Source organism: Erinaceus europaeus, chromosome 4, assembly GCF_950295315.1.
Source record: "Erinaceus europaeus chromosome 4, mEriEur2.1, whole genome shotgun sequence".
Taxonomy (NCBI): domain Eukaryota; kingdom Metazoa; phylum Chordata; class Mammalia; order Eulipotyphla; family Erinaceidae; genus Erinaceus; species Erinaceus europaeus.
In genome coordinates this window covers 19129314-19155327 of record NC_080165.1, presented here as the reverse complement: position 1 = coordinate 19155327, position 26014 = coordinate 19129314, and the positions used below count along the sequence as shown (strand labels likewise).

The 26014-nt window shown below is 46.6% G+C and overlaps 2 protein-coding genes across 5 annotated transcripts in view; one reads left to right on the top strand and one right to left on the bottom strand.

Moving 5' to 3' along the window:
* The window catches only part of TRABD (TraB domain containing), a 196631-nt gene that overhangs the window by 95938 nt on the left and 74679 nt on the right, over window positions 1–26014 (bottom strand). The gene's annotated exons all lie outside the window — the stretch shown is intronic.
* On the top strand, window positions 605–26014 carry MLC1 (modulator of VRAC current 1). 3 transcript variants are annotated; one of them, XM_060188818.1, is made up of 13 exons: window positions 605–806; window positions 1855–2036; window positions 2520–2703; window positions 4342–4431; window positions 7295–7348; window positions 7761–7862; window positions 12591–12692; window positions 14159–14230; window positions 18161–18277; window positions 19387–19443; window positions 20006–20128; window positions 22318–22470; window positions 24039–26014. In XM_060188818.1, the coding sequence occupies exons 3-13, from the start codon at window positions 2524–2526 to the stop codon at window positions 24111–24113; spliced, it is 1125 nt and encodes a 374-aa protein (XP_060044801.1). In that variant the 5' UTR covers window positions 605–806; window positions 1855–2036; window positions 2520–2523; the 3' UTR covers window positions 24114–26014. The 3 variants fall into 3 exon arrangements, with proteins under 3 accessions (XP_060044801.1, XP_007519442.2, XP_060044800.1); XM_007519380.3 differs by lacking the exon at window positions 1855–2036 and having other exon boundaries at window positions 606–806; XM_060188817.1 differs by lacking the exons at window positions 605–806; window positions 1855–2036 and having other exon boundaries at window positions 2444–2703.

Genomic DNA, 26014 nt, shown 5'->3' with positions numbered 1-26014 from the left:
ATTCCTGTCTTTTTTTCAGTGCTTGCTGAGCAGAAATAAAAGCTCAACAGGACCCGGAACCAGTGGGTCAGAAATCCTGCCACACCAGCCAAATTGAGCACGCAAGTATGTATGGAGCCTTGTGAAGGGGGTCTTTATCGTTTGATCACTGGAATGGAAAAAGCAGCTTAAAAGAATGTATAATAAGACCTTTGAATACAGAGTAATTTGTTTAAAAAAAAAAACAGCACTCAACGTTCTGGAATGCCAAGATTTTATACTTGGTGGGATTCTCCAATTAAGTACATTTTTCTCTTCTAGGTTGATAAGATAACTCACCTGCTTTGCCATGTGTGAGACCCAGGCTCCAGCTTGTGCTCTCCATGACTCGGGGGGGAAACTTCAGTGCTGTGGTATCTTACTATTTCTATCTCTCTCTGAAAAAGTTGGAGTGGTGAATCCCTGGCAAAAGCAAAAAACATAGCTCCCCACCCCTTATTCTGAGATACCTGCTCATTGATTTGCTGTAAGATACACAGAGGGGCCACTTTCCTCCCTACTGGGTGAAGCCAGGGTGGAGCAGTGCTCTGGGCTGGGTGACATAACCCCACAGGACTTTCCAGGACAGCCACTGCATCTCATTGAAATTCTGGAAGCGGCTCTTCTTCTCCCGGGTTAAGTGAAGTTTTGCAGAGCCTTTGTTCTGCTTGTGAATAGTTCCTGCTGGAAGCCCAGGCAGGATAACTGGGTAACAGCAGATCCCACACCCAGAGACCAGCGCTCCCCAACACTAGAAAGACGTGCGCAGATATCACACCATCCAGTGGGTGCGTATTTTGCAATCTCTGTTTAGTTAGCACCTTGTGTGTTTTAGTGGGCTTTGACACAGGGGACTTGTCAATACAGCTACTAATGGAAATTGAAGTGTGGAAATGGTGGTAGAGTCGTCGTGAAGGATGGCTTCCATGAGCGACTGAGAACCTTAAAGCCCACCATAACCCCAGACCCTCAGGCTTGTCTTACTTGAAATGTGATTTCATTCTTTCTTAGAACTGATTTCCTATTTCACTTCTATTTTAATTAAATATTAATTTATTTAAACGTTTCTTTTTAAAAATATTTATTTTATTTATTTATTCCCTTTTGTTGCCCTTGTTGTTTTATTGTTGTTGTTGTTATTGATGTTGTCATTGCTGGATAGGGCAGAGAGATGGAGAGAGGAGGGGAAGACAGAGAGGGGGAGAGAAAGACAGACACCTGCAGACCTGCTTCACCATCTGTGAAGCAACTCTCTTGCAGGTGGGGAGCCGGGGGCTCAAACCGGGTTCCTTACGCTGGTCCATTAACGCTTTGCGCCACATTCGTTTAACCCGCTGTGCTACTGTCCAACTCCTCAATATGTATTTATTTTATGAGTGAGAGTAAGGAAGAGGAAAGAGAAAGATCAGAGTACTACTCAACTCAGACTTGTGATGGTGGCAGGGGTTGAAGCTAAGGTCTCTGGAGCCTCAAGCAAGCGAGTCCTATGTGCTAATTATCTCCCCAGCCACCTATTTTCCCTTTCATATTTACAGTACTTTGGTATGAACAATATTTATTTGTTGATGACTTAAAAACTAATCTGAAAAAAAGATTTATGTATTTATTTTGGATAGACAGAGAAGTTAAGAGAGAAGGGGAAAGGAAGGGGGGGAGAGAGAACAAGAGAGACCTGCAGCCCTGCTTCACCACTTGTGAAGCTTCCCTCCATAGGTGGGCAACAGGGATTTGAACCTGGGTCCTTGCATGTGGTAATGTGTGTGTTCAACCAGGTATGCCAGCACCCAGCCCCCCAAAACAAATCTTAATTTGAGACATTTTGTTTTTATTTTTCAGAACAATTCAGCACCATAAAATTTCCATCTTTATTGAACAATATGTTTCATACATAAACCAAACAGGCCAAAAAAAATTAATAGCAATCCTAGACGAAAAACGTCCCTTATAGCCATGTCATACAGACCAACTACTTACTTACTGCTGAGAACATACACATAAAAGTTACTGGAATGCTAAGAGTAAGATTGCTTTTTTGTTTGTTGTTAAGATTGTTTTTTGTTGTTGCTTTTCTTTCTTAAGCAATATTTCTCCCCCCCTCCTTTGAGATTTAAATGAATATATCACATCACAATTAAATTCAGAAGGACAGAGAACGAACACTCCAAAAGCTGGTTTGGTATCTGAGATCATGAAAAATGGCTGAATCCCAACAATATATACAAAAATATAAACTGCAAAAAAAAAAAAAAAAAAAAACCCACAAACTTTCCCTTTTAATATACTTTTAAGAAAAGCAAAAAGAAAAAAAAGCAGAGCCCTGGAGTTTTAGTTCTTCTTCTGCAGATTCACGTTGTGGTGTTGCTGGGGTGATAGTGTGACAACTTGTTTTACTGAACACTTTTCCAGTGATCAAGATGAAATGCTTTTGTAACACATAAACACATGGAAGCAGAAATGACTGCTGTCTCGTGGCCACTAATGTCGCTGTCTGTCCCCCCGAGTGCCATGACACGGGAGGAGCAGGGCAGAGAGGAGCTGGGCTATGAGCGGACGTCCACCCTGGAGCGAGGACGGCAGGACACTGGCAGTTATGCCCCGGACACCAAGCCCAATGACCTGCAGCTGTCCTCGAGGCTGCCCCACTGCTTCAGCCCCAGGACCTGGGTCCTCTCTGTGCTGATGGGGGTGAGTTGCTCCCTCCAGGTCTTTGGAGGTGTGGCCCAGGCTGGGGTAATGGCCCAGGCAGCATGGGAAAGAGTAGCCCCTGTCCAGTTCTGCTTCTGGGAAGCCTCAGGCTGTGATTGCATTCAGTGTTGGGAGTATGATCCTCGTTTCATCAGTACCTCAGTTCCAGGATATGCCCATTTGGTATTCCTCCAGGTGAGAGACAGCCCAGGACCCATACTGCTCACCTGTGTGGTTATATCTCTCTTATCACAGTGACTTCTACAGCTGTGGACACCTGGGAGTCTAGAGTGACCTGCCAAGACAGGGAGGAAGGGTTGTGCTCTCAGGCAGGGTACTGGCATAGTAATGGGGCCGGGAGTGTTAGCAAGTAGGAGTACAGTTCCTCAGAGTGGAAGAGGGTCAGAGGGGTCTGGTCAATGGGGAGATGCAGTGGTAGGGTCAGAGATAGAAGGCTTGGGGAAGACCAACTATTTAAGGGTACTTTTTGTGTCCTGGGTCATTCATTTTCCGCCAAATACACTGGAATAGACACTTAGCTCATGGGAGTGGGGTGCACAGTACCTGGAACCTTCTGCAGGAGGGACTCCAGATTCTGAGTAGCTTAGAGGAGAGCCATGATCCAGGTCAGGACTTCACCTCTCCCTAAGTCTTGGGTTCCCTTGGCCAACCCAACCCCTAGCACTCTCAGCCTTTCAGTAGTCCTGTCTGCATTCCATCTAATTGTAACTTTAAAACCCTCTAATGCATAAAACACAGAAGAAACTCTTCTTCCTCTGGTCCCTGTTGAGGAAGTGGGGGTGGACAGTCAGACACTCCCCCCCACCCCAACCCATGGATGGCCCTTTGTCCTGTGCCGCCTCCAAGACTGCAGTCACAGTACTTGATCCCTCCATCCTCTCTCCTCATTCAGATGAGTGTCGTGGTGTCCTCTGTCCCAAGCCCCCTGCCGAGTGCCACTTCTAGCGCTGGAGTCTGAAACAAGATCTAGACTTGCTTTTACAACAATTTTCTAAAGAAATCATACTTGAAGTTAAATTCAGATAAGTAGATTTTTAGATGAGGAGCCAGTGACTGCAGAATCTCAGAGAAGTTATCTCAGTGAGAGAGTGCCATCTGTAGCCTAACGGAGTCTCATGCCGAAGCCCCAGAGGTCTCAGGTTTGTGACCTTTTAGCACCAACCATTACTTGTGACCTCATCCTCGGCAGTGATTTCACCCAAGACCTCAGTGTCCCCCTCTCCACCTCACGAAGTCCCAGCCTCCCGTGTTCATTTCCTAGCTGTTGCCTTGAATACGCTTTTGCGGAGAGGACAAAGCAGGGGTATTGGACAGGCTTCTAGTCTAGACCTTGGAGTGGGGTCCCAAGGCTCTTGAAATGACACTGGAGAGAAGGCATTTCTTAGGAGAGGTGCCATTTCTTGCTTTAAATTTTGACAGAGCCTCTTCCCTTGCTTGACTGGTTCCCCAGTAAGTACATGAACCCAGAGCGTGAAGTTGGGGAAGAAGTCAGGTGTGGCAGGATCCAGGTGAAATGCAGGCTGTTGGGCAGCTAAATTGCAGGCAGAGGGCTGGTTGTTCATGTCTGGTGTACAGACAGGACCCCACAGACTTCTGCATCTTTACCCTGCTTCACAGAGCTGCCTGCTGGTTACCTCGGGATTTTCTCTCTACCTGGGAAATGTGTTTCCTTCTGAAATGGACTACCTACGCTGTGCTGCTGGCTCGGTAAGCTAGTTTCTCACTGCACCTTTAGCTCTGCGTTTTGTCTTTTTTTGCATCCAGTGGGTGCAGTGCCTGCACTAGGAATCCACTGCTCCTGGTGGGCATTCCCTCCCCCCCATTTTTATTGGATAGGACAGAGAGAAATTGAGAGGGAAAGAGGGGGAGAAAGACAGAGATACACCTGAAAACCTGCTTCACCGCTTGTGAGGTGACCCCCCTGCACTTGGGGAACCGGGGGCTCAACCAGGATCCTTGGGCCAGTCCTCGCGCCTTGTACTATGCGTGCTTAACTGAATGAGCTACTGTCTGGTCCCCCAACTCTGCGTTTTACATTGTGCATTTGACTTCCTTTGCTCTCATTTTTTTTTTTTTAAATCTGAAGTACTGCTCCACTCTGACTGATGGTGGTGTAAGGTTTGAACCTCTGGGGACTTAGGCATGAGAGTCTATTGGGTTACTGATGGCACTCTCTTTAAGATACCATCTCTGAGATTCTGTGGTCGTTGGCTCCTCATCCAGAATCTTCATATTTGAATTTAGCTTCAAAAAGGATTTCTTTAGAAAATTATTGGTGAAGCAAGTGTGGATCTTTTTATATTTATTATCTATTTACTTATTTATTTCTCTTTTTGTTGCCCTTGTTGTTGTTTCTTATTATTGTTATAATTATTACTGATGTCGTCATTGTTGGATAGGGCAGAGAGAAATGGAGAGAGGAGGGGAAGACAGGGAGGGGGAGAGAAAGATAGACACCTGCAGACCTGCTTCACTGCTTGTGACTCCCCTGCAGGTGGGGAGATGGGGGCTCGAACTGGGATCCTTACGCTGGTCCTTGCGCTTTGCGCCATGTGCGCTTAACCCGCTGCGCTACCACCAGACTCTCACAAGTGTGGATCTTAACTTCATTCAGACTCCTGAACTAGCAGTGGCACTTGGGCTTCTAACACATAGCTCCATGCTGACTAGCCACTCTGTGAAATGGCAGGGGGTATCCCCTTCCCTCCACCCTATTTCATGCTTTTGAACTCATGCATGGGGCAGATATTGATCAGTGCAGGAGAGACTATCAGTGATCTAACTCCAGGCCCTCCCCAGAGTTGGACCAACTTGTCCTCTGGGATTTGGGGGGTTTGCTCAGACTGCCTGAACTAGAGAGGGGACTCTCCTGGGCTCAGAGGGGCCACTCCTACAACTGAACCTTCTGAAGCTATGGACTGTTTCACTTTCCCGAGTGAGTCTCCTCGATTCAGCTACCTCAAACCCTCCTATCTGAGCTCTTGACCAGCCAGGCTGAGAAACAGGCCCCTTCCCCAGCCTCCTGCCCTGGCCTCTCCCACAAGAATTCCCTCTTCCTGCTGTCTCTACTCATTCATTGGAGCTTAGGCTGGTGTCTTAAGCACAAAACAGATATAAGCTTTCTTTAACCCTGTGCCCCTGCACTGAGTCTTAGAACAAAACTCCTTGAAAGAATTCAACTCATCCCTGAATTCTTTCTGGAACCTTCTAGATGGCTTTTTTTAAAAAATATTTATTTTATTTATTTATTCCCTTTTGTTGCCCTTGTTGTTTTATTGTTGTAGTTATTGTTGTCGTCATTGTTGGATAGGACAGAGAGAAATGGAGAGAGGAGGGGAAGACAGAGAGGAGGAGAGAAAGATAGACACCTGCAGACCTGCTTCACCGCCTGTGAAGCGACTCCCCTGCAGGTGGGGAGCCGGGGTTCAAACCGGGATCCTTATGCCGGTCCTTGTGCTTTGCGCCACCTGCGCTTAACCCGCTGCACTACAGCCCGACTCCCTCTAGATGGCTTTTCTCCTTACCATTACAGCAGTCCTTTGTCAGGGTGACAGTGACCTCTGACCTACAGCCCGGTTGTTACCTGGGCAATAGCAACTTCAGATGATGTCCCAGTTAATCCTCTCTAGTGCCCCTTCTCTCTCTGGGTGCCAGGCTGGGAGATGAGGTTCACTGACTCCCTGTGGCTCTTGCTGCCCTCTATGTACCACCTCCCCCTCCTAGTCCTCTTCCTACCAGCCCCCCACTCCTCCCTCCACCCCAACTCCATGCTGTCTCTCTTCCCTCTGTCCCTGGGTCCTATGGAGTTCAAAGTGGCAGGGGGTGGAGGGTGAGCAGGGATGTTTAGAAAAGAGTCCCTTAGGGATTCTGGGATTCCTAAATGCATAGAGAGACATTTCTACTCCCTTTACATATTTTTCTCTTTAGGGGGTAATTCTGAGTCAAAAGGAGCCCTAGCCTACCTAGTGTGATAGTAGCATTCTGCATAGGTTAGCATCTGCCCAGAATTTGCAATATTTAATGCCTTTTTTTTAAGTTCATCAGCAATAAGCAAGACTTTTCCCAGAATAAATTATTTTAAAATACCAGGGAACCTTTCAATGTCTAAAGGTCAAAGACGGAGAGCCAAAACCCTGCTTCTAGCAGAGTGTCTTTGTTTTTTTTTTAATTTATTTATTTATTCCCTTTTGTTGCCCTTGTTTTACTGTTGTAGTTATTATTGTTGTTGTTATTGATGTTGTTGTTGGATAGTACAGAGAGAAATAGAGAGAAGAGGATAAGACATAGAGGGGGAGAGAAAGATAGACACCTGCAGACCTGCTTCACCGCTTGTGAAGCGACTCCCCTGCAGGTGGGGAGCCGGGGACTCGAACTGGGATCTTTCCGCTGGTCCTTGTGCTTTGCTCCATGTGCGCTTAACCTGCTGCACTACCTCCCGACTCCCCTAGCAGACTGTCTTAAGTCATTCTGTATGCTTAGACATGACAAAGTCATGTTAAGGACATACCTGTGACCAGCACCGGTGTCTGGTGATGAGCTACTGGCTCACCGAGCTCTGGTTTCTTTGCAGTGCATTCCCTCAGCAATCGTGAGCTTTGCTGTATCAAGAAGAAACATCAACACGGTGCGTCCCCTTCTGTCTCTGCGGTGATGCAGTGCCAGGCGCAGGCATGGCCTATAGGGGGGGTGTAGAACCTGTGGGGTCAGACAAAGTGGGAGGCCCACCCTCTCTGGAGGACTGACGTGTATACACATGCGTACTTGCACCATGCACGGTGGGGCGGACCTTGCAGTCACAGCACCTAGCATCCCTAGTGGACCCCGACAGCATCCTGTGCCTTCACTCAAGCCTTCCTCCACCTTCTGCCCCCCAGAGTTTGCAGGATACTGGCCCCTGATGGTTCTTAGATCCACAATCTTAGACGTCCTTAGATCTGTTCATTTTTTTTATTAATGTCCTAGACTTTGGTTCAATATTTCTTTCTTTATTAATGCTAAGGAGACTACCCCTTTTACCCCCCTATCTTGTTTTCCAGATTCCTAACTTCCAGATACTGTTTGTTTCCACGTTTGCGGTTACCACCACATGTTTAATCTGGTTTGGATGCAAGCTTGTCCTGAACCCATCAGCAATAGACGTGAGTCACTGTATAGCTACTGGCTCCCAATGCTCTCCTGTTTCCATCTAGACTCAGTTGCGGGGGTCCTGGTGCCTGAGATCACAAGGTTGGTGGCAAAGAGCGCTGCCTACTGGGCTGGAAGCGGTTATACACCGTGTGTGCAACACAGTTCTTGAGGCTGACAGATTTTGAGAATTAGATTTATGCTTCTGAATAAAGTCATTTTTCTTATTTGGAGAGAGAGAAATTGAGAGTGAAGGGAGAGATAGGAGATAGATAGATAGATAGATAGATAGATAGATAGATAGATAGATAGATAGAATTTTGTGCCACTGTTTCACTGCCTGTGAGGCTTCTCTCCTGCAGTGGGGACAGGGTGCTTGAACTCTGTTCCTTGCACACTGTGATGTGTGTGCTCAACCAGGTGTGCCACTGCCCAGCCCCCCAAAATCATTTCTATTTAACTTAATCCATAATTCCATTTGGAAAGATTTATTAATAATAGTGTTTCTATTTCTTTGGACATGGTTCTTTTTTTAAAAAAAAATCATTATTACTATTATTAAATTTCTTTAAAAATCTTTTTCTATATTTATTATTGGATAGAGTCAGAGAGAAATTGAGAGGGAAGGGGTATATATAGAGAGAAAGGGACAGAGATACAGCTGCAGCCCTGCTTCACCACTTGTGAAGCTTTCCCCTTGCAGGTGGGGACCAGGGACTTGAACTTGGGTCCTTGCACATGGTAACATGTGCACTTAACCAGATGCATCACCACCTGGCCCTTGCTCTTTTCCTTTAAAAAAATTGTATACATTTTATGAGAGAGACCAGAGAACTATTCTAGCATATGTGGTACCAGGATTGAACCGTAGCCTCCCATGTGCTAATCCTGCCAAACTACCTCCTCGGTCACCATAACAGTTCTCAAACTAGCGATAATATCAGGGCACATTACATCCAATCTGTGACGCTGTGAATGATCAGAAGGTGCTCTGATCTGCCACTAAGGACAGTGGAAAGACCTTATAAGTTATTTTGTTGTCAGAAAATTCATGAGACTTTTTCCCCCTATGTTTTTCTATGCAAAAATTTGTCATGGCTTTTCTGACAACCCAATAAATTATGATGCCAAAGAAAGGAGCCCTGTCAGAACTCCCACCCTTTGCACCCCATAAAAACTTTGGTCTTCCCAGGGGAGAGAAATGTTAGGGGAAGATGACCACATGGTTCTGAATTCCAATTCCATCAGGACCTGGAGAGAGAAGAGGAAAAAAGGAAGGACACTTGGAAGTAGTAAGAGGTGTAGGTATGACATAGAAAGGAAGAGAAGACAGGACCATAGAAAAAATATATGTAAATATAAATAGTCATAGAAGTAATAGTCAACCCACACTACTCTCTAGTTTCCAATGGAGGGTTAGGGACACAGTACTCTGGTGGTGGGAACAGTGTAGAATTATACACCTGTTATACCATAATTTTGTAAATCAATGTTAAATCATTAATAAAAATTGATCTTTAAAAAAAAAAAAAGAAAGATCCTGGGAGGCTGGGCAGTGGCACACTGGGTCAAGCACACATAGTAACATGTTCACTCAACCAAGTGCCACCACCTGGTCCTACGGTTAAGCACACATAGTACGAAGTGCAAGGACCCCTGCAAGGATCCTGGTTTGAGACCCCGGCTCCTCACCTATAGGGGGGAATGCTTCACAAGCAGTGAAGCAGGTCTGCAGATGTCTGCCTTTCTCTCTCCCTCTTTATCTCCCCCGCCCCTCTCAATTTCTCTCTGTGCTATCCAAAAAAAAAAAAAAAATTGAAAAGAAATGGCTACAGGATCAGTGGATTTGTAGTGCAGGCACTCAGCCCCCAGAGGAGGGGGGAATCCTTTAAGAAAAAGGTGATATGAGATTTTTTTTCACAAAACCTCCCAAATCACATGGGATGCTGAATATATTTCCTGTAAAGTAGATAAGTGAATGAGATGACCCACAGAGAATCCTAGTCAGGCTTAATAGGGAGGGAGAGAAAAAGGAAGCTCAAAAACCCAATAAGCACATTTAATCATGTAGCAAGGCTGCTGCATGTGAAAAATCAGAGAAGAACAATTGTGCCAGCAACAGAGAAAATTGAAAATGTAACCTAAAGACAGACATCATTTTATGGAAATAAGCATGTGAAGTCTCTGGGAGTAAATGTAACAAAAGGCCTATAAGATGGCCGGCTTCATAACTAATTAGAATGCCTCATTGGGACCCTAGTGCCTCCTTATGAAAGAAAGTGCAACCCCAGAAGTAGTCAGTGTGCCTGAGGCCAGGACCCCACTGGGATCAGTGGTGGCTGCAAGGCAGGGAAAAAGATCCCTAGAGAACAGATTGGGAAATCACCCCCACATCCAGGAGATCTCCAGCCATCTCCATATGGCAGAGGAGCTGCAGGCCAGGTTAGACCAAGCTTTGATCTAGACCCTTCCACAGCAGAGATCCTGTCCTTTTGTGGCATCAAACCCCAGGGTGAATGGAAAAGCAAAACACCCTGAGGTCAGGGCCCAGGGTTTTGAAGGTCCAGGGATCCCCAAGAGATGCATCCAGCAGGCACGCCCCAAGGAGAAAGATACTCACTACCCACTACACAGCTTCACAAAGTTAGAGTGTAAGTGAAGCCACAAAGATGCCATTTCCTGTGAGCTTCCTCCTGCCTAGTGTTTTTTTCTTTTAATTTTTTTAAAAAATATTTATTTATTCCCTTTTGCTGCCCTTGTTGTGCTATGCTGTAGTTATTATTGTTGTCATCGTTGTTGGCTAGGACAGAGAGAAATGGAGAGAGGAGGGGAAGACAGAGGGAGAGAGAAAGATAGACACCTGCAGACCTGCTTCACCACTTGTAAAGCGACTCCCCTGCAGGTGGGGAGCCGGGAGCTTGAACCGGGATCCTTACACCGGTCCTTGCACTTCGCACCATGTGCACTTAACCCGCTGCACTACTGCCCGACTCCCCTGCCCAGTGGTTTTTATGGGCCCTGCAGACTTTTGAAGAACAGTCTGGAACCTGCTTTCAGAGAAGCACACACACCATGCTTTCGTGTGTGCACCTCCAGAAGCTGCAAATCCTGGAGAAACACTTGTCCATGTATTGAGGGTATGTGCAAGGAGGCACCTAGCAGCAAGAGTGTTGGAGCAAGACCCTAAACCAGGGAAAATTGTCCATGCCTATTGTCTAGATCAGGACGCTAAACCATTCAGTGTGGACAATGAATTGTGAAAGAAACACCACCACAGCCTCACTGGGAACATGAACCTATACATTGCCCCCCACTTGGACTTTAAGCCAAGAATCTATGGAAGGTTAATCAGGCTGTAGGTATGGGATGCACGTGGGTAAACCTCAGTGATGAAATGACCAACCTTATGCACACAGTATCTTGTTTCAGAACACACACACACACACACACACACACACACACACACACACACACGGAAACCATAGCCTTTCATGACATATCTTCCCCCTACCCCCAATCCTCCAAACTCCTTCAGGGCCTCCTCTTAGGGATGGGGTCCTCAGTTCTGCACTTCATGTGGGCCTCCCTCCTCCCACTTCCCCACCTGCCCAGTGCTCCATGTCCCTAGTGAGCACTGCTGTTTCCCTGGTAGTCTGGTGAAGGATCTGGGTCTGTGTTCTCCCACACCCCGCTTCACAGATGGTACCCACATACTGAGAACAGCCAAGATCTCAAGATGAGCCTAAGGTGACTCCACACATAACTTGTCCAGATTCCAACTGGGGACTCTGGGGTCCCACCAGTTACATTTGACTTCATCAGCTCTTACTCCTCCTCCCCCTTCCTCTTTCTCCTCATTATCTCCCTCCTCCTCCCCCTAATCTTCTCTATTTCTCTTCCTCTCTTCTTCTTCTTCTTCCTCCTCTTCCTCTTCTTCTTCTCTTCCTTTTTTGTTATTGTTGGGGCTACGTCATTCCATCTGGACTTTTTCAGATGAGAGTGAGATAGAGACAGAGGGAGAGAGGAAAAGACATCACAGTACTAGAATTTCCCCCAGTGTGGTGTTTGAACCTGGGTCACATGCCTGGGGAAGCACATGCCCACCCCCTCCCCAGGTGAACTATTCCACAGACCCTATCTGCTGCCTCTCATTTTAAAATCAGATGACTGAGTGGTAGCTACTTGCTGTTTCTGGTCACATTTCCTAATCACTAATACTTCTGAAGATCCTTCATGCTCTCACTCTCCTTAGACTTCCTTCCTTGCCTGTTAATGTTCTTGGCTCATTTGAAGAGACTCTCCTTTCTCCAGTTTAAATAGAGTTTTTAAGAATATATTTATATGGGGTGGTAGCTCCCCTCATGCCCTCCAAGGTTCTTCTATGTGGTGCCTGAATAGGAGCCCAGGGCCTTCGACATGATCAGGTGCATATTCTACCAGGTGCATATTCTAAGATACCTCCTGGCCCTCAAGGACAGCTTAGATCAGTGCTCAGCAAATTGGGGTCTGAGGGCCAAATCCACCTCTCAAGCTAAGAATGGTTTCAAAACCTAAAACCAAACAAGAAAAGACACATGTGTGACAAGTAATGTGTGGTCCACACATGTACTTCATATTTGGCCAGTCAGGGGAAAGATCACCCTCACACCTTAGTTTGGAGCTTTGAACGGGATCTGTCCAGGGGAGCATCTGTGTTTTTAGAATAAAAGTGAGTAGTGTCAGTTTGTGCTTTCCCTTGGCAGATAAATTTCAACCTGATCTTGCTCCTTCTGCTGGAGCTCTTCATGGCAGCCACAGTGATCATATCTGTACGGTCCAGCGAAGCCTACGGCAAGCAGAAGAAGGTGAGTGTAGGGGCCCCAGAGATGTGACTCAGAGTGAAGGGCTCAGCTGCCCTGGGGAACATGCCACCTAAGGAAAGTCCCTGGCTGCCTCAGCTTTTAGAGTGTCTCAGAGGCTGATGGACTCGGGAGGCTGAACCCATATGAGGATCTTCTCTGTGAGGGTGACTTGGATGAGGTACCAGCCCACAGTGTTTCACACAGAGACCTGGTGTACTGAATAAGTACTACCTCCTAGACTGGAATTTTGGGAATTAAACACATCTTCATAGGCAAGGAAAATGACCCTGTATATGCTTTGTTTTTTCAAAAGATTACTTTTTTCTAAATTATTTTTATTTATTGGATAGAGACAGCCATAAATGGAGAGGGAAGGGAGAAATGTAGGGAGGTAGGGAGACAGAGAGATACCTGCAGTCCTATTTCACCACTCGCAATACCTGCAGTAGACCGGGGTGGGGGGGGCTTGAACCTGGGTTCTTGTGCATTGTATGTAACATGTGTGCTCAGCCAGGTGCACCGTGACCTGGGTCCTCAAGAGATTTCTTTATTTATTTGTTAGTGAGAAAGAGGGTAGGGAAGAGAACCAGAGCGTCACTCTGGCACATGTGATACCAGGAATCAAACTTGGGAGCTCATGCTCGAGGGCCCAGTGCCTTACCCACTGCACCACCTCCTGTGCAGCTTGTGCTTTGCTCTTAAATCTGTGAATTCCAGGTACTCATTTTTATTTGATCTGTTTGTTTATTTTACCACCACCAGGGCTATCACTACGGTTTATTGCCTACACAGCAAATGTGCTGCTCCCAGAGACCAGTCTCCCTTTTTTTTTTTTTTGCCTCCAGGGGTTATTGCTTTGGCTCAGTGCCTGCACCATGAATCCACTGCTCCTGGAGGCCATTTTTCCCATTTTGTTGCCCTTGTTGTTACTCTTGTTGTCATTATTATTATTGTTGTTGTTGTCATTGCTGCTGTTGTTGTTGGATAGGACAGAGAGAGATCTAGAGAGGAGGGGAGACAGAGAGGGAGAGAGAAAGACAGACACCTGCAGACCTGCTTCACTGCCCATGAAGTGACCCCCCTGCAGGTGGGGAGCCAGGGGCTCAAACCGGAATCCTCACGCCAGTCCTTGCCCTTTGTGCCATGTGCGCTTAACCTGCTACGCTACCACCCGACCTCCTTCCCATTTTTTTAAAAAAATTTCCCTTTCATCTGATAGGACAGAGGGAATTTGAGAAAGGAGGAAGAGAAAGACTACAGCACTGCTTTACCGCTTGTAAAGCGCCCCCCCCACCTTGGGTGGGAAACAGGAGCTCTTACCAGATCCTTTCACATGGTAATATGTGTGCTTAATGGGGGTACCACCATCCTGTCCCCAGATACCTTAGAACATTTCCCTTGTTGAGGTTTTGTGTCTGCCTTTACTGTGTCTTGAGCCAGTGCCCTGATGACATTTTGTTTCCTTTTAGGGTACCATCTCTGAGAGCACCAACATTTTGTATGAAGTCACATTTCCTGCTCGAGTGCTGAAATCTTATTCAGTAAGAAAATCTTTTGTTTGCTTTCTCATTGTGCGTCCCCTTGGGTGGCACATGGCCTGTGTGGTACAGGTATATATGGGATAACACACTGCCCTCACACCTGTAGTCCCAAGAAATTCCCAAGTGCACCTGTTTTCTCAAAAGTGTTTTCATTTGAAGGGTAAATTGAATGGCCACCTGCTCTTGTTAACTGTGTCTTAATTCTTCCGTGTCCTTTCAGACACGTTATTCTTCTATTTGTTCTAATTCGGAGAAGTCTGTTTAAAAGGCCCCACTCTGTCGCTGTCGGCCCCTTAACAACGACATGGACACCAGAATCTTCTTCCTCAATGCCCTTTATTTCCTTCTTATGGCCACCTTAAGTACCTTTCACTGTTACATAGTCAGCCAGTGGGCATTAAGCAAGCATACAGCATTCATAGATCATGCAGCCTTCTACCAATCATAAAACAGTTCACGTGTACAGCACGCAGTCTGTTCAGTTGGATCGTCCAACTTCCGCAAAGTTGTTTACCACTTTACTGGTTTAGCCACCACGTGGCCGCGCCATCTTAGGGGCGTGATGTGCAGTGTCATTATGGCTCCCGACACCACTCTAAGTATAGCTGGTTTTTTTCTCTTTGTAGTTCCTTTTCTGCCTCATTTTGTTTGTTTGTTTGTTTGTTTTCTGCTGGGACTCTGTACCTACACTGCTTCCTGTGGACTCCTCTTTCCCTTCCTCCCTTTTTCTGGAAAGAGAGCTAGAAAGAGAGAGGGGGCGGGGGGGACAGGGACTCCATAGCACTGCCTAAACGCTTGGGAAGCTTTCCCTGCACAGGTGCTCATCTGTGGTATCATGGGTTTGAATTAGGTCCTTGGACAAGGTGAAGTGTGCATTGCACCAAACGAACTGCCCTCCAGTCCCTACTGTCAATGTTTATTTTATTTACTTTATTGCCACCAGGATCATGCCTGGGGCTCCATGCAGGCACTATGAACCCACAGCTCCCAGCAGCTTCTCCTCCCCCACCCCTTTCTTTCTTGCTTTTTATTTGATATGACAGAGCAAAGTTGAGAGGGAAGGGGAAGTAGAGAGGGAGAGAGAAAGATAGACATCTTCAGACCTGCTTCACTGCTGGAGAAGTGTCTCCTTGCAGGTGGGGAGCAGGGGCTCGAACCCCAGTCTTTGCACATGTTAGCATGTGTGTTTAATCTGGTGCACCATTGTTCACCACCCCCACCTTCAATTCTTAAATCCCATGTTTTTTTGTTTTTTTTTATCTTCCCTTTTGTTGCCCTTGTTGTCTTTTTATTGTTGTTGTAGTTGTCGTCTTTGTTAGATAGGACAGAGAGAAATGGAGAGAGGAGGGGAAGACAGCGAGGGGGAGAGAAAGATAGACACCTGCAGATCTGCTTCACCGCCTGTGAAGCGACTCCCCTGCAGGTGGGGAGCCGGGCACTCAAACCGGGATCCTCATGCTGGTCCTTGCGCTTAGCACCACCTGCGCTTAACCCGCTGCGCTACCGCCCGGCTCCCAAATCCCATGTTTTTAGTCACATGCAAGATTAGAGTTTCTTCCTGTGAATTAACTTTTTTTAAAAAAATTATTTACAAAGTGGAAACACTGACAAGACCATAGGATAAGAGGGGGGGGGGTACAATTCCCAGCCAGAGTATTATATCCCCTCCCCTGATAGCTTTCCTATTCCTTATTTTTCTTGGGAATATGGACCTAGGGTCATTATGGGGTGCAGAAGGAGGAAGTTCTGGCTTCTGTAATTGCTTCCCTGCTGAACATGGGCATTGACAGGTCAATCCATACTCCCAGTCTGTCTCTCTCTTTCCCTATTGGGGCAGGGCTCTGGGGAAGTGGGGCTCCAGGACACATTGGTGGGGTCCAGGGAAGTCCAGTTGGCATCATGGTAGCATCTGGAAACTGGTGGCTGAAAAAAGAGTTAACATATACAGCCAAACAAATTGTGACTAATCATGAACCTAAAGGCTGGAATATTTCAGATGAAGATTTGGGGTTTCCGTTTAGGAAAAAGCTAGTAGGTCTATTTCAGGTATATTCCAAAGGGTCCATGACTTAATTTTTTTCCTGAGCCTGACATCTGATATGCAGGTGGACCCAAGTTATAGTCTGGGGAGATGATGTCATGGCTAGAAAAAGAGCTAGAGAGCTGGATCAGGGAAGAGAGTAGCTCCCAAATATGGGAAAGGTGTATAAATATTGTTGACCGTGAATTAACTTTTTTTTAATCATTACACAGCAACCTTTAGTTTTAATAATTTTTTCCATAAAATCTATAGTGATTGGTTTAATTCTAATCCATCAGTTATTTTTTGCTTAACATTTGTCCTCAGTGCATCTTACTCTCTCTCTCTCTACTTCAGCTTTTCTTGTCCTTACAGTTTGGCATGTTTCCATAAGCAATGCATAATAACTATATTTTTGTAACTTTATCTATTATTGTATCTCTGGCCTTTTTCATTTTTTAAGTTTTTATTTATAAAAAGGAAACACTGACAAAAACCATAGGATAAGAGTGGTACAACTTCACACAATTCCTACCACCAGAACTCTGTATCCCATCCCCTCCCCAATAGCTTTCCTATTCTTTAGGACCTTTTGCATTCTGCCTAGGCACTTTAAGACTTTGCATTCCTAGTAGTGGTGAGGGTAGAGAAATAAGGTCCTCAGATTCCCCCTCGCTGTCTCCCTGGAATACAGGGACTTGGGGTATAGGGAAGAATGGAAAAGAAACAAATTTTGCTACACAATCAACAATTCTTAAAGGCCAAGCACTCTCCACACAGTGGACATGTGCACAGGTAGGGATACTGTATCCATATTTCTATTGAAAGGCATTTTACTTGGTTCCAAATATTTTTGAAATTTCAAATTACCAATGGAAAAATGTTTATTTTTGCCATCTTTTTTTTTTTGCATTTTGTATGCTACACACACATACACACACACACACACTACTTTTCCTGCCTTCCTTTGTTGTGGCCAAAGATTCTTCCTGCCATTTATTTATTTTATTGGGTTGGAAGTTCTGCATTTGTTGGTCTTTGCCAAGAATTGAATCATTCCATCATCCTGGATTCCCAGAATACCTTCCCTACTTGGCTCCTCTCCCTCTCATCTGTCCTCTCCCCCACTCCTTTCCCACTTTCCCTGAAACATTCATGGCATCTGGCCTTTCTTCTCCAACATGGACACTCCTGCTGCTGGTCAGCATGGTACACCCACATGCCTCCCCTTCCTGCTGCTTTTCAGTCTCCCTCTATGTTCCTTCTTTCCACTGAGTATGCTCTCCTTACAAGTTCCTTGGGGTGTGTGTGTGTTTTCTAGTTGGTTTTCAGTTTTGATCAGTTTCCCCATTTGTACAGGATTCTTCCCACAGAGAATTCCCAGGTGACACTTTTCCCTGAGCACTTTCTTCTCTCCTCCAAAGTCCCTGGGTGTCTGAATTGCCACTGTGTGGAGGGCGCTTGGCCTTTGAAAACTGTTGACTGTGTACAAGATTTAGGTTTCTTTTCCATTCTTCTCTGTACTCCAAAGGAGGGGGAATCTGAGGACCTTTTTCTCTACCCTCATCACTACTAGGAATGCAATGGACAGTCATTAAGCACTTTAATAAGTTTTGTAGAGAGAAAGAGTAGTAAGATAAGACTGACTTAGGCCCTTTGACTCAGAAACAATATGAAAATCTGCTGTTCCCTGTCAGGTTTGGGGTGGGTCCAGTTGGGGTCCACCCTAGCTTTTCATGCAGAGGCTCATCTAGGTGGGCTTGTCAGTAATCACACAGCCAGATCAAAGACCAGCCTTGCTCCAAGGGAGCTGTGGACCTGGTCAGGGCAAGGGGTACCTATCCACACTCATGCATTCTGGGGACCTGAGGGACCCACTGCCCCACTTATCTGAGATGATGCCCCTCTAGGTCATTGAGGTGATTGCCGGCATCTCTGCTGTCCTGGGTGGGGTCATCGCTCTGAACTTGGACGACTCTGTCTCAGGACCACACTTCTCTGTCATCTTCTTTTGGATCTTAGTGGCCGTGAGTACTTGAAGGCATCTCTGGTCCCATTCAAGCCCTGGAATGCTCTTATCAAAGCTTGTGTGGTCAGTCTTGGAGCTCTGTTTTGCTGGTACTAGGGCAGGGAAACTCTGGAGAGAAGAGGGTGGGACATGCATGTCGGGTCCTCCCTGCCCTGCAGTCCAAGGGGTAAGAATTAAGCATAAATACATGCTTTTCTCCCAAACTATTTGCTCAAGTCCTCTCTACAGCCTCCTCTTGCTTCTCAAGCTCTCATACCTGAAATCATCCCACAGCTAACTAATATCTGGTTACAGATGTATATACTTCTGGTGGGGATAGAACGGCTAGGGCCAGCTATTTCCTCACTTCCCCCCATCAGAGGACCCCAGTGAACATGATGGAAAAATACATAATTCTGGGCCTGGTGGTGACACATCTGGTTGAGCACACATGTTACAGTGCTCAAGGACCGAAGTTCAAGCCCCCACTTCCCACCCGCAGGGGGAAAGCTTTGCTAGTGCTAAAGCGGTACTGCAGGTCTCTCTCTTTCTTTCCCTTTCTAGCACCCCTTTCCCTCTTGATTACTGGATTTCTCTATCCAACAAATAAAGGTAATGCAAAAAAATTAAATTTAAAAAGGGGGCAGGACAGTAGCACACCTGGTTGAGCACACGTTACAATGTGCAAGGACCGGGGTTTGAGTCCCCAGTTCCCACCTACAGTGCGAAAGCTTTGAGAGCAGTGAAGGAGTATTGCAGGTGTCTCTCCGTCTCTCTCCCTCTCTATCACCCCTTTCCCTCTCAATTTCTGGATGTCTTGATCCAATAAATAAAGATAAAAAAACTAAAAAGGAAAATACAAAATGCTACCATAGACCAGATCCTGAACCAGGATAAAAACAGCCACCAAAAGTACACTGTCAGTAGCCTGAAGAGATCTGATCTTGGGGCTCTGGGGTGTGGCAGTGAGCTGAGGATCACCTGAGCTGCCCCCACTCAGCAAACCAGTACACACACCTGGGGACCCAAGCTGGCAGGCAGCCCTGGCTCTACAGGAACTGGAAAGGTTTGGAGATTGGGCTGCTTGGACCGTTACCTCTGAAGATTCCTGCTTTTCTTTTCTTTTAGTGTTTTCCAAGTGCCATTGCCAGTCATGTGACAGCAGAGTGTCCCAGCAAGTGTCTGGTAGGTAGACCCTGTCCCCTGGGTGTCAAGGCCTGCTTACATCTGCCCCAGCTCCCGTGGTGGCAGCTGTAGGAATATGCTGCATGGTGTATTGAGGCTGGGGGTGGGGACCGACTTGAAAAAACAACAGGTGAGAACACTGTGGAAAATCATAAAAAACCCTGGAAGCCAGGAGGTAGGGGGGCAATCAGTCCTCTCTTCCCTCCCAGCCTAGTCAGGTGACATTTGACAGGTGACAGACAGTGACTGAGTACCCTGCAGTCTGAGAGTGGCGATGTGGGAGGCCTTACAGCCCAAGCTTGGTCTGGGAGCTGTTCAGCCACCACTCCTGGGATCAGAAGCATCAGAAGGGTTGGAAGTAAGACTTCAGGGCCATGGGAGGAGGCCATCAATTCTTATGAGGGGAGAAATCAGTCTGACTGTGAACTAAGGGACAAAAGGAATGCAGGGCTTTTCACAGCAGCTCTGGAACGAGAGATGCACACATAGGTTCAGACGTCCATGCCCTGGGAGATGTCCATAGTGGCCACAGGACAGGCTGTAACTTCCTACTTCCCACCAGGTGGAGGTGCTGATTGCCATCTGCAGCCTCACGGCCCCTCTACTGTTCACGGCCTCGGGGTACCTCTCCTTCAGTGTGCTGAATGTCATGGAGATGTTTAAGGATTACCCACCAGCCATCAAGGTGCATTCTGAATATGATTAAAACTGGTCTGGGCTATCTGCGAGGTGGCATAGTGGAAAAGCATTAGACTCTCAAGCTTGTGATCCTACGTTCAGTTCCCAGAAGCTCATGCATCAAAGTGATGTCTGGTTTTCTCTTTCTTTCCTAACCTCTTAATAAAACCTAAAAAAAAACAAAACACCTAGATAGGGCTGGGGAGATAACATAATGGTTACACAAAATATTTTGGTTATGCAAAAATATTTTTTCTATGTCAATACCATTTTTAAGTATTTATTTATTCCCTTTTGTTGCCCTTGTTGTTTTGCAAAAATATTTTTATGCCTGAGGCTCTGAGGTCCCAGGTTCAATCCCTAACACAACCATAAGCCAGAGCTGAGCAGTGCTCTTCTTTCTCTCCCCTCTTTCTCCATCTCTCTCTCTATTTTTTTTAGAAATAATATTACGAATAAAATACACTGGACAGGGCAGGGTCATCTGAGAACAGCAGAACCACTTTGCACACTGCCCTATCAGCATTGCCAGGTGCCTGTGCCATTCCGACTGGTCATTTTGTCTCACTAGCCCTGCTGCCAGTCATGGTGACCGCTTCTGCTTCCACAACATGGACAAAACCTGTTCTCATTTGCAGCCCTTCCACAACGATTCATATTTCATTTACTTTTTTCTTTTTTGCACCAGAGCACTACTCAGCTCTGGCTTATGGTAGTGGGGATTGAACATGGGACTTTCAGTGCTTCAGGCATGAAAGTCTTTTGACATAACTATTATGCTATCACCCTATCCCCATTTCATTTACTTAAGTGTCTTTCAGGCATGAAAGTCTTTTGACATAACTATTATGCTATCACCCTATCCCCATTTCATTTACTTAAGTATCTTTTAAAAATGATTATGTGAGAGATAGACCACATCACTCCTCTACCTTCCAGGATGTTCTATTTTTGTCTTTCTTTTTACAGTCCCCAATGCTGAGCCCAAGGTCTCTCTGTATGCAAGTTATGCAATCTACACTGAGTTACTTCCCTTGTCCTCTCTTCTCATTTTAGAGTCAGCTGTTCATCAAATTTGATGAAATTGTTGGTATTTCTATTTGAATCACATTAGAGTTATAGATCAAGCAGAGGGCCATTGAAAGCCTGTCTATATATGAACACACAGGTTCTAGGCTCCTTACACCTCACGTTCCCCATGAGGCTCAGGATTGCTTCTTAGAGATCATGTGTAGCATGTGTGTAGCATGACCTGTGTGTACCTCATGCTTCTAGTAAAGACAGCATATGTCCCCATTCATCATGAAAAATTTCAAACATACAAGAAAGGTGGAAGAATAGTGTAGTAAGCACCAGTGTTCTGTAGAGGTTGACGGTTGTTCACACGCATGTGTGATTATACTAATGGTGAGCAGACCTTCGCTTATCACCCCCTGTCTCTGGTCCTAGCATTCCCCAGACCTTTTTTCTCTCTAGCCTTCAGCCCACCTCAGACATTGTTTGCTGGTGTCATCTGTGTCTCATCTCCTGGGAACCCATGTCCCTCTTTCCTCAGACTCGGATCCTCCAGAGCAGACTCTGTTCATGTCTGGCCCCTGCACACACCTAACCAGCCACTTGTGCTTCTGCTTGGCTACAGCTGCTCTCATTGGCACCCTCTTTACCCTGGCAGTCGTTGGGAAGCTCCAAGACCCTTGACCAGGGGTAGATAGTCCTTTCTATAGACCTCAGATACTGGGGATCACTCATGGCTTCTCTGTTAAACCCAGAAGAACAGAATGTACTGTGGAGCTGATTTTCTCAAATCTCATTTGCTGAAACAGAGTGATTCCTACTCAAGCTACTGAAATACTGAAATAGTTGGCTTGTCAAGCCACACACACCATGTATTTCTGCTTTCTGGGGGCATCATCTCCCAGCCAAATGCTAGTTTGCTTACTGAGCACCTCCTGTGGTGTCAAGGCTCAGAAGTGAGTGAGTCTGAGTTCATCTGCACAAGCTTACCTAATGTCTCTTTGAAATTTGTGTCTCCAGGGTATATGGACATGGGGAGACTGAAAGTCCCCAGAGTATGGGCAGAGTTTGCACTCTCCTCTCCTCCATGACTGAAGGGAGGCCTCTCTAGGCTGTGTGTTGGGGTGTGGGCTAAGACCTAGAGGTGTGGGAGGCTGCTCAGCTGATGCCCGTGTCCCGCAGCAATCGTATGATGTGCTCCTGATGCTCCTGATGCTGGAGCTGCTGTTGCAGGCAGGCCTCAACACGGGGACAGTCATCCAGTGTGTGCGCTTCAAGGTGGGCATGTCCTGGGATGGCCCCCAGACCAGCCAGCAGGAGCGCCCAGTGGGTGAGGTGAGTGTCCTTCGAGATGGGGACTTCCTGGCCCCATCACCTGTGCAATCTGATATCCTCACTTGTCTTCGTTCGAGACCTGTTGTGTCACATTGTAGTTTTTAAAATATTATTTTCTGCATGAGAAGGAGAGACAGACCAGGTGCTGGGGTCGTGTATGATTCCAGGGACTGAATCAGGGCTTTATGTATGCAAAGCATGTGCTTTACTCACTGAGCCATCTCTCTAGCTGCTGCTCTGTAGTTTCAAAACAGAGAAATCTTTCCCCCCAACATTTTATTAGTTATTTAATAGCAGTTTAAAAAATAAGATCACAGGGTATAGGTCCACACTGTACCCACCACCAAACTTCAAAACAAAGAAGCCTTGAAGTCAGATAAGTTTTTGAAGCCAGTTAGGCAAACACAAACCCATTTCTGTAAAATGCTTTCAGTTTTAGTTTTACTAATGTGAGAGAGAACTCAGCAGGCTTCATACAATGCCCTCCCTAATCTTCTGAAGATACAGTCTGCCAGGGGTACCCCCACCCCCCACTCCCTACAGATGGGGCACAGGTGCCCCAGGAGTGTTTTTTCTTTTTGACACCTGCAGACCTGTTTCACTGCATGTGAAGCAACTCGCCTGCAGATGGGGAGCTGGGGGCTCCAACCAGGATCCTTACACCGGTTCTCGTGCTTTGCGCCATGTGCACTTAATTGCTGCACTACTGCCCGACTCCCGTCCACAGGATTGTTTCTATCTCTCACTGTCCTTCAGGTGCTTGATTTCCCTGTGCCTGGGATGAACATACCCGCAGTTCCAGGGGTCTGTCAGCAAGCCTGGCAGTTGTCCTGTTTCTGGAGGACTTTGGGGTAACCTCCTTCCTCATGGCTCCAGATCATTGACTGATGCCAAGTCCAGATCTTTGCTCTGTGGGGGCATCATGCTTGGCCCCAGAAAGATCCCACAAATCTCCCCTCTCCCCCAGCCACCCTGTGTATTTCTGCATTCTAGGGTCAGCATTTCCCAGCCAGGTGCTTATTTGCCTACTGAGCACCTGCTCCACCAGGTGTGGGTACTGGCCACCTTCATACAACCAGCAGAAGAGGCTCTGTGAAGCAGGAGCAGATGCCATTGGTACACAGACACACAGCCGCCCTCCACTGCAGTTTCCACACAACCAGTCCTGCTCCTTTTTGCCTGAGACAGGCAGAGAAATCAGCCTCTCTGGGAGGGGAAAGTGGAGGGCATACCTTCTTTTCTGAAGGCTCTGGGTTCCCCCATCAGTCTGAGGATAGCTCTTTTTGGGGGAGATTCTTAAAAAATTTGATAGGACAGAAAAATTGAGAAAGGGAGAGGGAGACTTATAGCACTGCTTCACCACTTGTGAAGCTTCCCCCCTGCAGGTGAGGACTGGGGAGTTTAAACCCGGGTCTTTGAACATGTATGTACTCAACCAGGTGTGCCACTGCCTAGGCCCCAGCTTTAACTTCCTAACAGGATGCTTGATATCATGTGCAGAGGCTGCAAATCTGCCCTCGTGCTACATGGCTGCCTAGTGCAATTATATGTGCCTGTCTCGGTCACAGGTGACCAGAAGCCCCTTGAAGGAATTTGACAAGGAGAAAGCCTGGAGAGCCGTCATGGTGCAGATGGCCCAATGACCAGGATGGGGACACCAAGTCATAGGCCCACCAGCCCCCAGCACAACCACTGACACCCTGAACAACTCACTTCCCCTGTGTGATGCCAGCCCAGCTGCAAGGTGACTTCCGTTCCTTATGATAGTTTAGTTTTGAAAGAGGCAAACGTAGGCCACTTTCTGCTGACCAGATGAGTCAGTTCAGGACTTCCAAGGTGCCTGGCCACACTGCAGCAGTGTGCATTCAGACACTTCTCAGTGTGTGGTGGGCACCTTCAGCACTCTGGTCAGGGGATTTATGTTTCTCTTCTGAGAGGTGCCCAGGTTGAAGCCAGTCTCCTGCACACATTTCCATCACTGAAAATTCTGGGTGTTTCTCCAGATCACAGAGGGAGGACAGCTTGATAGTAGTGTTCTGCTCCTGTGTCCTGGTCCTCTCTGACACTAAGCCCTTTATCAAAACCTGCACTAAGATCACACATCTAACAGCCTTGTTTTCAGGGTGGAGCCTTGTCCAAGACTTGGAAAAGGGAATGGGTCACTTTTTTTTTTGCACAATTCCACCCTTTCCAAGTCAAGTTTTTTATTTCAGATATACAAAGAGAGACAGAGGGAGAAATGCCACCACACCACTGTTTGCCCATCTGTGAAGCTTCCCTTAGTGCCAAGGTGGTGCTGAGGCTTAACCCCAAGGCCTCACACATGGTAATGCTCATGCTGTACTGGGTGAGCGCTATCTCCTAGCCTGCACATCTCAGAATCTGGATGGTCTTGGAGCCTGGGTATGGCTGATCCCTCCTTGCCTCCTGCCATACTGATCCTGCTCCCACTCCCCTTACCTTGCTTAGAATGCAGGACAGACACCCTCATTTCCACCCCCGGGATGTGATTCCCCTCTGTCTCCTAACAAATTGTTAATTTTGATCTTCACTTAACTGAAGTCTGGCCCAGGCCTGAGTTCTCTTCCGTTTGTCACTGTCCACCTACCAGACTGCAGGGACACATCTAAGAATCAAATTTGTGCCATCTCTTTGACCCCAGAGTACAACTGGAACTTTCCAGGGTTACTCGCTTCTCCCAGTTGACACAGGAAACAGTAAATCCCCAGTGAATTGGGAAACCTTCCTAAAGTAGAAATGTTCACTGTTTGGGGGCTGGTACTTTCATCCCCAAAGCTGCACATCAAAGCTGTTCTGTTTTTTTCCTTCCAGTATAAGCAACTAAACAGTACTGTTCAGGAAGATGCCAGAATGTGATCCTTCCAAAGCTGAGGTACCTTCGTGTAGCTCTGGGAGGTGAGAACTGGCTGGGTGAGAAGTGTACCCCTGAAGGGCCCATCTGGTTTCTCATTCTAAGCACCCGAATCTGATTGCCAGGGACTCCTGTGGCATTAAGGCAAACCAGGGCATTACTCTTCAGCAAGGACGGCAAGTTAAAAGACCCCTGACAAGTACAGCAAGCCTGAAAGTCTTATCTACAGACCCGACTGGATGCTCGGACTTCTTAGCAGAGGGCCAAGCCAGTTTTTCCTGCTGTTATCACCAGCAGTTCTGGAAGCGAGGGATAGAGCCAGGGCCCAGGCAGACAAATCTTGGTCATTACCCCAAGGACAGTGATGTTCTTCTCCTCTGCACATCTGCAGACCCTGACCTTCCCTGATGCCTCTGGGAGGCTGTGTAGAGTCTCAGGCCCACAAGGACAGCCTAGGTGAAATGGTGGATTTTAAGGGGTCCAGAAATTCTGAATTGTGGAGTTAAAATTAGGCAACTGGGGACTTAATACTAAAAGCTTGTACTTTGTACTTTAGTGAGATCTTGAAACATCCAAATAGAATTTTTTAAAAGTGTGATTCTATCTCTGTCAATTTACATTTTAGTTCAATATAGTTTGATACCACCTGAACAATAAATGCTAACACATAAA